This window comes from Falco punctatus (genome assembly GCF_963210335.1).
Source record: "Falco punctatus genome assembly, chromosome: 1".
NCBI classification, from domain to species: domain Eukaryota; kingdom Metazoa; phylum Chordata; class Aves; order Falconiformes; family Falconidae; genus Falco; species Falco punctatus.
In genome coordinates this window covers 101,497,890-101,511,295 of record NC_137580.1, presented here as the reverse complement: position 1 = coordinate 101,511,295, position 13,406 = coordinate 101,497,890, and the positions used below count along the sequence as shown (strand labels likewise).

General features: G+C 42.0%; 1 protein-coding gene across 6 annotated transcripts in view; it reads right to left on the bottom strand.

Moving 5' to 3' along the window:
- TYW1B (tRNA-yW synthesizing protein 1 homolog B) overlaps nt 1–13,406 on the bottom strand; it is a 105,758-nt gene that overhangs the window by 65,216 nt on the left and 27,136 nt on the right. For 5 of the 6 annotated variants that reach the window (XM_080387677.1, XM_080387675.1, XM_080387674.1 and 2 more), the window contains 2 exons: nt 8,904–8,956; nt 6,162–6,280 (listed from right to left, as the gene is read on the bottom strand). In XM_080387677.1, coding sequence (XP_080243803.1) covers nt 6,162–6,280; nt 8,904–8,956 — 172 coding nt within the window. The remainder of the gene's footprint in view (nt 1–6,161; nt 6,281–8,903; nt 8,957–13,406) is intronic. The other variant, XM_080387679.1, reaches the window with a different exon arrangement.

Here is a 13,406-nt window from a genome sequence, read left to right as displayed (position 1 = left end):
GTTTATTATTAATAAATTCAGGAAAATAAAAGCTTTTCAAAAGGCATAAGTTTGTTGTTAAATGCTGATAAATTTAAACAATTTTAGAGAAGAAAAAATTGGAGAACTAAGACTGAAGTGTTTGGATATCTGAATATCCAAAGAAAACTCACTTTAAAAATGAGAAAATACTCAGTATTTCCAAAAGAAAATTTGGACTTCTCATGTTTTAAAGTAAACTTTAAAAGATTTATTTAAATCTAAATAAATTAAAATAAACTTTAAAAGATTTTTCAGAAACAGGTGAAAGAGCCCAAAATGAATTGATTACTTTTGAACAAAATAAATCAACCCATAACTTCTGCGTTTTCAGTCGGAGTATATTGCAGCTGTACCCTCACTAACTTACCTAAAGTTTTTTCAAATCATCTGCTCCATCAAAAGTAATGTAGTTTTCTCCTTGCAAGATACTTTGCTTGTATTACAACACCTGGCAGCAACTCACAATCCAGTACCATTAACTCACCTCATGATACAGTACCATTAGTGAGGTCTTTATACTAGGTTGGTTTTGCCAGTTCCTCTGAACTGAGAGAGGACCGAACTTTAGAATATTTTTGAAAGAACCCACTTCTGGTACTGGCACTGGTGAGGCCACACGTCAGACACTGCGTTCAGTTTTGGGCTGCTCATCCCCAGACAGACATTGAGGAGCTGGAGTGTGTCCAGAGCCAGGCAGTGGGGCTGGAGCACAAGTGTCATAAGGAGCAGCTATGGCAATGCGGGGGGGTGTTTAGCCTGGAGAAAAGGAGGCTCAGGGGGGAACTTCTCACTCTCTACAACCACTTGAGGGTGTAGAGAGGTGGGGGTCAGTCTCTTCTCCCAGATAAGAAACAACAGGACAAGAGGAAACAGCCTCAAGTTGTGCTGGGGAGGTTTAGGTTGGGTATTAGGAAAAATTTCTTCACTGCAAGGGTGGTTGAGCATCAGCACAAGCTGCCCAGGGAAGTCACAATCCCCGGAGGTATATACAAAAGATGTGTGGATGTATGTGGTGCTTAGGGACACAGTTTAGTGGTGGACTTGGAAAAGACCTTTTAAGATCAAGTCCAGTCATTAACCCAACACTGCTAAGATAAACAATTTATGATTCTTTCCTAACTCATACTTCTGAAATCTTAGGGATGGAAGACATCCCAGGCTGAAATACTACATCTCAACTCTACAAAATGTTCGCTTCGCTTTTAAGACCACAGTTTCTAGAAAGGCAGGCAATGCTGAGCACCTCCCAGAAGTTTGCCCTGGGCTCTTTTAAAGATATTTAATTCCTTCCCAGCAGAATCATGTTCAGCACAGTCTCAAAGCTTATTTCAAAACAAACCTGAACGTACAAGTTCACTTTCAAAGCCCACAACCACTCCATCACATTAGTGTAACAGAGTACTAAGTCACCAACCACCCACAGTAACTATCAAGACATATTATTTCGTAGTAAATAATCTGCTTATATTCACTACTGATGCCATAAATATGTAAATAATGACAACTGCAAAAGCCTTCAACAAGTCCAAGACCAGGAAAACATGCACTGCTGTAAAATAGCATAGATTTCAATCCCAGCAAGTTGCTGGTAGGGTATTTTTTCTTTCATAAACCTTTTGCATAACGGGAGTGAAAATACTGCTCACTGCACAGTGTGAGGTGGGAATCCTCACATGGCAGATACTACTTTTGGGATTAAGTGCATTTACAGTGACCTTACCCCCACGCTTCTGTGCCCTATTTGGCAAAACAGTGTCTGATACGGTACTGTGCAACAGGGTGGCTCTCCAAGAAACTGGTACAACTCCATCCTGCACAAGCATCAAGTACAAGGCACTGCCAGCATCTTAGCAAAGCGCCAACGCTCCTGCAAGCTGGCACATACGCACCCAGCCAAGACAGTCAACCAGGGTCTGCTCCCATCCCACCTGATGGACCACACTAACATTTTCTCCTAGAAATGCCTCAAATTATTATAGTGCTGGGAGAGCAGCACATAAAGGCACCATGACTTTTTCTTTTTTACCATTGACAGGGCATGAGCTAGGTATATCCTATGATGTCCTGTCCCCCACCCCATTTATATGGTTATTTCACAGGCTTCTGGAGGACAGACAGGCCGAGAGGTCAACAAAGCAGTGAAGAATCAAATCTGAATGAAACAATGAACCTTGGGTCACAATATATCAATTCCGTAAACAAAAAAATAACCAAATTGAAACACTGGGAGTAGAGAGTTTTAACTTGGCAGGACAAGGACTTCAGATGCAAGGTGACTGAGCTTTCAGGCTCAGGTTCCAAGTCTCACAAACCTGTAGTGTCAGTTCCTTTGGTATCATAACACTTCACATTTCCCTGAAGAATTTAGCCTCTGGAATCAAATTACTTAACGAGAAGAAGCTTTTGTTTTATGTTTTCAGTTTCTTAATTTTTCAATGATCTTAAGTAACTCTATGAGAAATTATTAGTTTTGAGTCTCTTCATTTTGCAGGGCTTACTGTGATCACTGGCTTTTGTCTATACACTTATTTAGATTGTCTGAACAGAACTTCAGTTGTCTACTGTACAATCTAAAACTGAAACCTTCAAGTACAGGTATAAACATCATAAAGTTACAGAAGAAATATGAACCAATTTCTTTACAGGATATTTCACTCTGTCTGGTTTCCCTCCTCCACAGATGCAAAAATAATAAACCCTATTAATTTAAATCTTACTTAGCTGTTCCATCTCTCCACAATAATTGATTGTGCTTTAGACACTCAGCCAGAAAACATAATCAAATCAGGTTTGCCTGGTGACTGCGCCACAGTACAGTGTCAGAAAGCCTCAGTCCTCACATTTGCTCTAATTGATTAAAAGATTTGGTCACTTGCACATTTCCATTTAGACAATTAAGCTAAAGAGACACTAGAAACACAGCAAGACCAGCTGAGAGCAATAATGGATAGTGACAGACTATTTTTGTAAGGAGAATTATGACTTTGGTATGTTGCAGTAATTAAGGTATGGGGTTTCTCCCTCCTCCACCACGCTCTTGATGCAACAGCCTCAGGAGTTCAACACAGCATAAGTGCGGTCTTGCAGGGGGAACATTATACAAACGAACAATCTGCTTTTCCAGCCTTCCAAAGCAGCTGCCACATCATAATTCTGCATAAAACTCTCAGCCAGCACTCTGAGGGGGAGAGGCAGGGAAACACAAGCCAGGAAGGGGGCACTACAGGCTTGATCTCTACCAGGGATGCACTGCTTCCAGGCACAAGATGGAAGATTTCCAGTGCAGAGTCAAGCTGCATCTTTTACAAAAAAACCCGTAACTTTCTGAGTGTGTTTGGATGCTTGCTCCACCCATGATTCCTGGTTCAGGGCCATAATCTGCCAGTCACGACCAGCCAGCTACCATAACATCCAATTCCCAGGGAAAGCAGCTGAACCACAGTATTTCTTCCCAAAGTGAGGAAGAGAAAAACAGGCTCCTTGGCCTTTTCCTCAGCAATTCTGGGAGAGCTGCAGGGATTACACAGGTGGGAACACTGGCAGACAGTCTTGAAGAGATCAAAGGAAAAAAACCCAAACCAATCACAACAGTCTTATCTGCAACTTTAGTGTGCACAGCTACACGATGAGACCAGCAAGGCATACAACTTGTATTAAAAACATTTTGCCAACAGTAGATCAAAACTATTGCTTCATATGTCTGCAACAGCACAGATGGTAACTGCTAATAAGAAGGTAACATATTTATCCTACCCAGCTACTGGTGACTGCAAGTCTACATTTAGTCTCACATGATTAATAATCTGCAAGGTGTGGTGGGTTTAAAATAAAAAGTGTATAGATAGCCCTGGCTGCAGGGTGTGTGAACTGTGCTGACATGCAACCAGTAGCAAGGAGAGTGGGTATGGAAGTCCCTTCTACCTACACCAAATTAACCCGATCAGTACAGCTCACAGCCACATGAAGGCTGCAGCAGCCCAAGCACAGGATCTGAAAAGCATCCAAAGTGAAGAAAGCTTCTTCCAGCAGCAGTTCTGGTTATGTCAGGCTTAAGGTGTAAATAAAGCAAACCTTGGGATAAGTCTCACACTGAGCCTTAAGTCTTCCAGCTTGGTAGAAGTCTGAGAAAAGACAACACACAGCAGTCCACATGTAAGAGTTAAACAACTGCAACGCACTTCACCAGAAGGTAAATAAGTGAGAACATTGTTCAGCACAGTCCCCCTGGAAAGCTGCTTCCTTGAATTCAGGTTGCTACCATTAGCGAAATAAGCACTGTTATCATTAAGGCTACTGTTTTCAGGATCCCTTTTAAAAGTGACAGTTACAGGATGATGAGTTAGAGGCACCTGGAATGTATCACACATGGTGATTTACCCCAATTACCGAACTTTTCAATTTGCACTTGTTTGACTTCCCTGAATCAGTCCCATACTCCAGGCACAGGCTGCTGCTGCTACAAAATACTGAGTTGGGTCACTTTGACGGGGAACAGCATCAGTGGTCTGCAGTACAATATTAGGAACAAAATGCCTCATTCTGATGATGTTATTGCTTTCTATTTGTTGTTTATGATACAACTTTTTTGTAGGGACAGAGAGATAACATGCACAGTAATCGTCTTCCTACCAGTACAGTCACCACTGTAGAATTAAATGCACCACTGCTAGGTGATACATGGAAAAAAATATGAGCAGTACATTTTTCTTCCCAGTCATTAGATTGCTCTGAAGAAAAGCAGCAAAACCTGCACATTAAACATGCCACTTCCTGTGTCCTTTCAAGCCAGGATATGATGAAAGACCATCAAGAGCACCAATTAACATTTTGGAATAGACTCCCAAATGCAAACTTAACAGGATGACCAGCATCTAATGCTTATACTTAACACTAACATGGGAGAGATCTTCAAAGCACCTTCAAAATTATAGCAGTTATTCTGCACTGATGCTGTCATTTAAATATTCTCATGAAATATTTGCATTATTAAAAATTGAAGCTATGAAAGACAGGAAGTGTACTCAGAATTTGGCTGGTTTTCCATGGAAATATTGCAATGTTGGACACCCAGGCTAAGGGATGGAATGGGTGTTATTGGCACCCAGCCCCCCAGGGTAGGCATAAATACCAAAAGCAGCACAGCCCCCACGGTATGAATTAGCTAGCAAGGTAGAAGACAAAAGAACTCAAAGAATAGCCTCCACATCCTCCCACTCAGTATGCTTTCATGTCACTGCTTTTATTTCTGCTGAGCCTCTCTGTTTCACCGATCCCATCCTGCACTCCTCCAGCCGAACAAAACCCTCCCTCAAAACTCCAGGCATTTTGGTGAGGAAGCAGTGCTAGAGCAGCTCACAGTTCAGATCCTGGCAAAGTTCATTTCCTTTAGAGAATTAACAGCAAAGCAATTCTGCTGAGAAAAGGGGTCACTTTACTGACTAAAATATAAGAGTCATTTATTAGCTAGTGTTTTAGGAAAGCAACAGCTACTAAGTCAACACTTTTCACTCCCTGAAAATGCAGTTGAATTGGTGGGGTGAAGGTATCTGGAAAAAGAAAAAAGGTCCAATTTCAAAACAAAAGATACTAGATAATGACATTGCTTAGCACCTTGGTGCCTTTGCACAACATGAGCCAGCTCATGTTCCCCAGAGCACCAGGAGCCACAGGGAGTTCCAGACAGTGATCTCCAGAGGCAATCAATCAAACTTCTACCAGGTGCTCAGTGCAGGTAGCAGTGGAAATTGCAGGGCACTAAACAGAGGAGTTGTCTCCTGCCCCCCTGATTCCCCCTTCTGCTGGTCCCCAGCTAGCCTGCACCTGCTGGGGCCTGAGACCTGGCTGCACAGGACACTGCTCTAGGGGAAGTGGTACTTGGGAGCCCTCAGATCCTTTTCAGCCTCCAAGATGTGGAGCTCACCGACCCAGCTCACCTCCAGCAACCCCTGACCCACAGGCTCTGCAGCTCTCAGAAGGAAAAGAGTACAGAGAGAGTAACGCTGCTCCCTTCCAAATCCTTCCTTCCCCAGTTTCCAAGTGAAAAGGGCACACAACTAACCCTGCCCTAGGTTTGAGGAACAGGACGGGGACAGAGAGGAACAGATCCCCCATCTCAAAGTAAAACTGCATTAATATTTTACCTCCAGCAAAAGACACATTTGTTTGCACAAGCCAGGCTCGGCGTGGCCTCCATGCAGCGGTGGCTCTCAATTCCATAAAATGTGTGTTTGTAGCAGCCTCCTCGGCCTCGAAGCATCGACTAACAGCAGAGAAAGACACATACAAATACCAAGAAAGTTAAAAACACACTATCTGTAGCCAAACTGAGTGCAAAGGTTTGAAATCTGCTCCCTAGGCATATTTGCAGTTTTCAGTCACTAGCAGCTTCAGTGTTCAAAGTCACCTGTGACAAACATTGCAAGCGAGGTCACAGCTGTGAAGCACGTCTGAATAATGGCAGATGCAGACTGTTTTAAGAAGTTTCATAGCACACAGATCAGTATGTAGCATGACTGTTTATATACACCCTTACAGAAAAAAGGCATTTATGATGTCGAATTTATAACTGTTTTAGAGGAAAGAAACTTTAACATAATCAATAACTTCTCACTTGCAACACCACAGCATGACAATGTGCTTTACTGAAGTTTTAACTGAATCAGCCAACAAAAGCAAGCAGGTGAAGCCACTTAAGCTGCAAGAAATATTATTGTAAAAGCTCACTAAAGAGTAACAAGGATCAATTTCAAGGCTGCCCTACTGAACACTCAATTCTTTTCATTTGTCTAGTAGAGTATTTCTTCTAGTACTAAATTAAATAAATACCCTGACCTTATAAACTCTCATTCACACCAGTCAGCGGCTCCAGCAGGACGCTGCACTTCTCCTCACAGTAGAACCACAGTAGCCTTCCCGCTGGGATTTAACTCCTATTTAGCATGCAAGTTGCTTGGAGCTAAGACTGTCTTTCATTATCTCAGTTAAATAATAATAAATGAGACAGGATCTCTGCTACTCTCAAGAGAAAATCTAAAATATGACACAGTAACTTTTAATATACCATCCCCTACCTGAAGAGTCCTAGTGACCCAAAAGAAATTCTCCACTGAGCAGCAGAGAAAGAATACACAGGTAACCCCTAACATAGGCACAGCCTTTTCATACAGTTGAAAGATTGAACAAAATGGAAAAGCTGTTTATTCTACCCACATCCACAAATTCTAGGACAGCAAGTTATATTTTGAATTTCATAAAACAGACAAATCGACGACTCTTAAAATTTGCAGGTTTTACACTCTTTTCCAGAATATGACAGAACACAATCATTTTAATCTGAGATATCGTTATGAAACTCTACTTAATACTAATCCTTCCAGCCCTGCTCCTGCTTTCTGCTGATACAAATCTCAAACAAGCCTCCTAAAGATATTCACATACTGGTGTGAATCTGAGTCAAAGCCACTGCCTGTAACCAATTTCAGCTCAATTTATTAGAATACTTTACATTCAATTCCTGCTTAAGCTAAAAATAGTATGGTCCTATCTAAGCACACAGAGCTGCTATTTATTTTGTGAAATGGCTTTACAGTGCTGCATTAAATTCCAGTTCTTTAATAAAAACAGGTTCTCTGGTTTTCTCTCAGTCACAGCACTGATGAAGTTTGACAACTTTTTCTTTAAACATTTCATGGCCTTCTCTGACATTAAAAGTGATAGAGAAATATTTTAAGAGTAAACAGCAGAAGCATCAGTGGGATCAGTATGTCTTACAAATATTCATGACAATACAGGGCACTTTAAACCATTCACAAGAACAAGTCCTTTGATGAAACAGTTCATTGATACCAGGCATTTCAATATGAAAACCTCACTGCAACCACCCACTTCGATGGATTGCCATTCAAAGAGCTCTTTTCAAAAATAAACAAAGTTAATCATGCAGCAAAAGAGAGCTAAGAGACCAAGGAACTGATCACTGACACAGCACAAGAATTAGAAATGTGCTGGCATTTTAATGAGATGATGCTTCCCATCATTTATCATCCCACAAATGCTGAAGGCTTTAGTATGCTGTATCAATGTTACTCCCTAAATATGTAACATTATAGACCAGCTTTCAACTTCTGAGCTTCTCAGGGACCTGAAAAGGACAGCTAGAACATACCAAAGTGGCTGAAGTTTGTTCTACAGGGCTGTGGTGCCTCTGCCAGGAACTTTTTTAAGCCTGCATACTTGAAAAAACTACTGGCTTACATAGCCTACAATACACAAACGCAGAGCTTAGAGGATGAGTTTTCTCATATGTATGTAAACATACACACAGACATATTATGTACAACTACATACATACAGACACACCCCCACATAGTAATTTCTAAAAAGTCCCAGGATTAAGAAGCAACAGCTACCTCTCAATCTGAACCTTATTTGACAAATGCTGAAAACCAGTGGAAGAGCACTGACTGTCGCAAACCAGATATATCAGTCACAGAACAAGAAGTTCAAATGCCCTTGTGTGCCCATTCCAGTGTAATAATGGACTGCGTTGTCTTTGTTTCAGAAGACCTCACACTGGTGACGTAACCTTCCCACTTTTCACTGCAGTGCTCTGCCCCTGCCATATATTTCGGTAGGCAGGAAATATTTCAGCAGACAGCAGAACAACAGGAAAAATAACAGAAAATTATGTTCCCAGCTCTTTGCCACAGCCATATTCTCACTCTCTGCAGAAGGATTTTAATAGCTTGAAAAGCAGAACTACAGCTTGGAAGACAAAATTTGTTCTCGTGTAGGTAAATTTATTTCATCTGGAAATTGTAATACCCAAGTCTCTACTACTTTTTTTTTTAATTTATAAAGTGAAAAAAGAAAAGAGAGCATACCTTTGTCCATCGGCAGAGCTTCACCCCAGAATGGCTTCCAACTAGTTTGTAACCTAAAAACAAACAAGATAATAATTGAACAATTGATTTTGACCTGCAATAATTGATACACAAAACATACCAATTGATACACAATATTAAGCATCACAGTTTCAGTGCTGCTCTTCCACATTAGCGTAAAGGTGACACTACCAACAAGATGTCAACACCCACCCGCAGCACACCATTTGATTTTAGGAGCCTGCATATCACAGCAAAGGCCATGGCCACCCAAGGCACTTCGGCCAACTTGCAACAGTTTCTCTTGATATGAGTAATATAAGTAAATCTTACGCTCTCTTGTTGGAATCAGCTGGGGGTGGCCAGAAGATTTCTCCATATAACAGGACAGCAGACTAACAGGACTAGCTCAGCAATGTGGGACCACCTTACTGACCCCAAAGAACAGCACATGGGAGGGAGCAGGACAGGAAACTAGAAGCATCTCCCTGGCCCCAAGCCATCACCCTAGAACAGACTCTTCTCCAGAATGAAGGGGACTATTTCCATTACTCCTTGGCAGGTCTGACCAAGCCTCAAGGATATCTGATTCACAGTGCAGCTGCGAGGGCAGAGGAAAAGAACCAAAATGCAGGGCTCAGCCTGAACCCAAACTTCACAGGTTTACCAATTCTACCTCCACTGGCCATGGTGGAGCCACTGTAAGGCAGCCACTCCTCCATACCCTGAGAAAAGCAGATTTCACAGCACTTCCCCATTCCCCAGCCAAGATGAACACAATTTAATTTAAATTTATTGGTCCAGGAGGATTAATTCCACAATGTTCGTTAAGCATCAAGTACTATTATTACCCAAACTGCTTGAGTTGGGTTATTTTCCTCTTTGAAAAAAGTGCTTAGAGACCAATATGTCTGAAGGATTAAAAGTCACTTCAAAATCAGCATAAAAATAAGAGGGATTTGAGAAGCCTCACTGTGTCATTCACACAGTGTTTATACATCAGTGTCCTGGTTGTCCCCAAACCCAGCACATCTCAACTAGCTGCTTTAGGCTGATGTTTGTTAACACGTTCAAGGGGGGAAAAAAATTCCAGTTTTAGGTATCAAGTCTCCTTCCTGCCAGCCAGCATGAACTTAACAAGCAAAAGAAGCCGCCTGCTCAGCAGAAGAACTGGCCTTCACTTCCTGCAATTTAAAGCAGCACAATTACCCTGCCCTGCTCGTTTGTCACCATGTGTTTCCTGCACAGCAAGATCCCTTGGGAGCGTGATTGTGCCCCAAAGTCTTCCACATGTCCTGGGACATTGAGCCAGTCAGAACTACAGTGACAGCAGATTCCACAACAGCTGCACTAGCTAAAAACTAAACTGTGTTGACACATACGTGGCTAACAAGGTATCATACAGCATTTAGAGCATGCTGCTCTAGCTACTCTGCAACTTAAACCCAGCAGACATCAGCCCAAGCTCCTCTTTCTTCTTAACGTGGTATTTGCTCCCATCTCCTTGTGCTGGTTCTAACCTTGCTGGGAGGTTAGGACATGTGCAATCTTGGCCTGAACAGTTCCCTGAGGTGACCCTCCAGGAGCCTGCACAAACACATGGACCAGCACAGGGGAGATGGTTGGCAGGGCCAGGCAGTGGGGACCCCCTGTTAGATGGCAAAGGAGCCAACTGCCAGATTAAGTGAGGCTTTGAGGACTTTGGTGTCAGGCTGCTCTCATGTCCTGAGCTCCCTCTCCCGTTTTCAGCTCTGTGGGAATGGACAATATTTCAACATTTTCCCCACTAAATGCATAACCCCTGATACAGCAAGAAAGAAAGAACTCTGTTAACGAAAAACCCTTGGTATTTCACATAGCAATCATCCAATCCTTTCCTGGAGAAAGGCATCAGTGTAACCCTGATCAGCCCTCCTAATGTGGAACCAATAGTCTCCAAAGCCACATGCAATATTGGGGACATCTTTATTTAGGACTGGGTAAGACCCAGAAGACTTTGTGGCAACTTCTGACTGACACTTGTCAGAAGCACAGCCAAGTGCAAACAACTGCATTTGTCTGCATCACATCATCTCTCCCACACTGGGTCTGTCCTGCCTATTTCTCAAGCATTTCTTTGCCAACAGGCTTGTCCAGCAATGTGTAATCTCAGCTGAGACCTGCCCATGCTGCTAAAATTCATGTCCTTACAGGACTTCTTGACAAGCATTGAAAAGGGTGCTGCGTTCCTCCTCCCTTTAATACAGCTGTCCAAGCCAGGCTCAGCTGGTGTCAACCAGCACAGCCCCAGCCTTTTTTTCCATTTTTCAGAAGCCAGCAACAGCATTCACGTAAGATTATTCTCTCACAGATCACTTGTCAGTGGAAGTAATATGGCTGCTTTAAAATGAGTTTTAGATTAAAATTAAATTGGAAATAGGACACGCTTGCCCAGATCGGCTGCAGAGTTGTTTAAGGGAAAGAGAGGAAGCAGCTAAACTGAGCAAGGTGCCAAGCTCCGGAGCCCAAAGCTGCAGCATTTTCTCTTAAGTTACTTAAATCAACTTCCACCATGTGGAGCACCCACGGCTTCCTTTAAAGGCCAAAAAAAATTGTACACGTTCAACATCAAAACAGTCTTACAAACTTCAGCCAGCTTTAGTGATGAGCAGGGGTTTACTCATCTTGTTCACTGCTGCCAGGAGTCACAGCTATGGTTACAGGAAGAAACAGCATATACTTGCAGAACTTCTTAAAACCACTGTATGAAGCTGTTGAACTTGGGTCTTCACCTCATTGGTAACTCTTGTAAAAAGCATGGTTACCCTGCTAAGCCATTACAGTGAACACTAGCAATGCCATGCTTTTTCAGATTTGGAAATTAAATAAATTGGTCAGGGACAGTGACCACGGCTGAACACTTTTCACACATCTACCACAGCTAAGCAGAGTCCTCCCACCTCTGCAAAGCCTGTTTCTTCAAGTATTGCTTTACTGCTGGCCAGTAACACAGGCAGCAAACCAGTCTGGGCTAGAAGAAAGTACAAAGGGTTAAGGCAAGAACCAAGCAGTGCTAAGTTTTAAACCAAACGTCAGAAAACATGTTCAAGAGCAGTCTGAGGGTCCACATTGTAGCTTCTGCTGAACAACCCTTTGGAAAGCTCAGGATAGCTCATCTCTTCCATCAGCTTTGCCACAACTTCACTGTGGCTCTGCCAAGGCAAACGGTGGTTGAATCATATCTTACTCATGGACCAGAAGTCTGTACCTATGCATGCCAGGGCTCACTGTGAACACATTCAACTTTTTGCTCTTAGGGCATATTACTTGTGAGCAATAACTCAGTAAATACTGGATACACCACTTTCCAAACAATGCAGTGTGTTGCCCTGATGGGACATTGCTCACAGTCCCTATGTACCTTCAGATATTAAAGGCTGAAAAAACCCAATCCATTTATTATTTCTACAGCCTAATATTCAAAGAATTCCTTAAATTTTAAGTAGGCTCATAATAATCAGCTCAACTCCTTATTAGAGGCACAAGAATGTCTAATCTGAAGTCTGTGAATTAGTTGATCCTGAGCTAGATGATGAATTTTGAACGACCTAGAAGCCTGCCAAACTTCACTGAAATTAAGTGTCATTTTTACTATAACAAGACATGAATTAAGCTTTTAAACAAGCTTTTGTGTGAAATTAGTATTATCAGGCAATAACACTAAGCTGATAAACATTTGGCGATTGCTCACCCTGACAATCCAACTGGAATTTAATAGACCACAGGCAGACTTTTAACCAAAGAGATGGCCAGTGTCACAGATTGTGACTGCTTCATTGTCTGGGACAAAACTGTTCTGTAACCGTTTCAAACTACATTGCAGCATTTCAACTATCATGTATATAATAGTTTTAGAAGTCCTTTACCTGAAATTCAAAGAATTCATCAAGGGACCCTACTGAGCTCTCAGCCAGAGACAGAACACTGCTATTTATCCATGTCACATTCCACGATATCAAGGTATTCCGATCATGTTTTGCTAGTTCACCAGCGCCATACACTTAGCAAGTCTTTCTAAGCTCCCAAATATTAATGAATTACATCCATGTGAGCAATTATGCCATTTTAATTTTGAAAACAGAACATGTAAGATAAACCAAATTACTACAACTTCAATTGTCCATAGCGGAAGCAGTGCCGTGATACCCACACAGTCTAAAAAAAATAATATATGCACCTGTAAGAAAGCGTCACTGAACAGCTTTCAAAGATTGCTGACTATCCCAACATGGCAAAACATCCGGAAGAAAACCCAAAGGCACCTTCCAGTTCAGATGCCTATACCACCCAAATCTTGTTGCAACAGAAGACTTTGAAAGCACAAAGCAGAAGATTTAATTATGAAAAAATGAAGTAGATAGTGGTTGAAAAAGAAAAAAAATCCCCAAAAACATACATGACTTAGCCATCCTTCTCTAAGAGTGCAGTCACCATAAGCTTGGTAAAAGCCAATCTGATGTCATC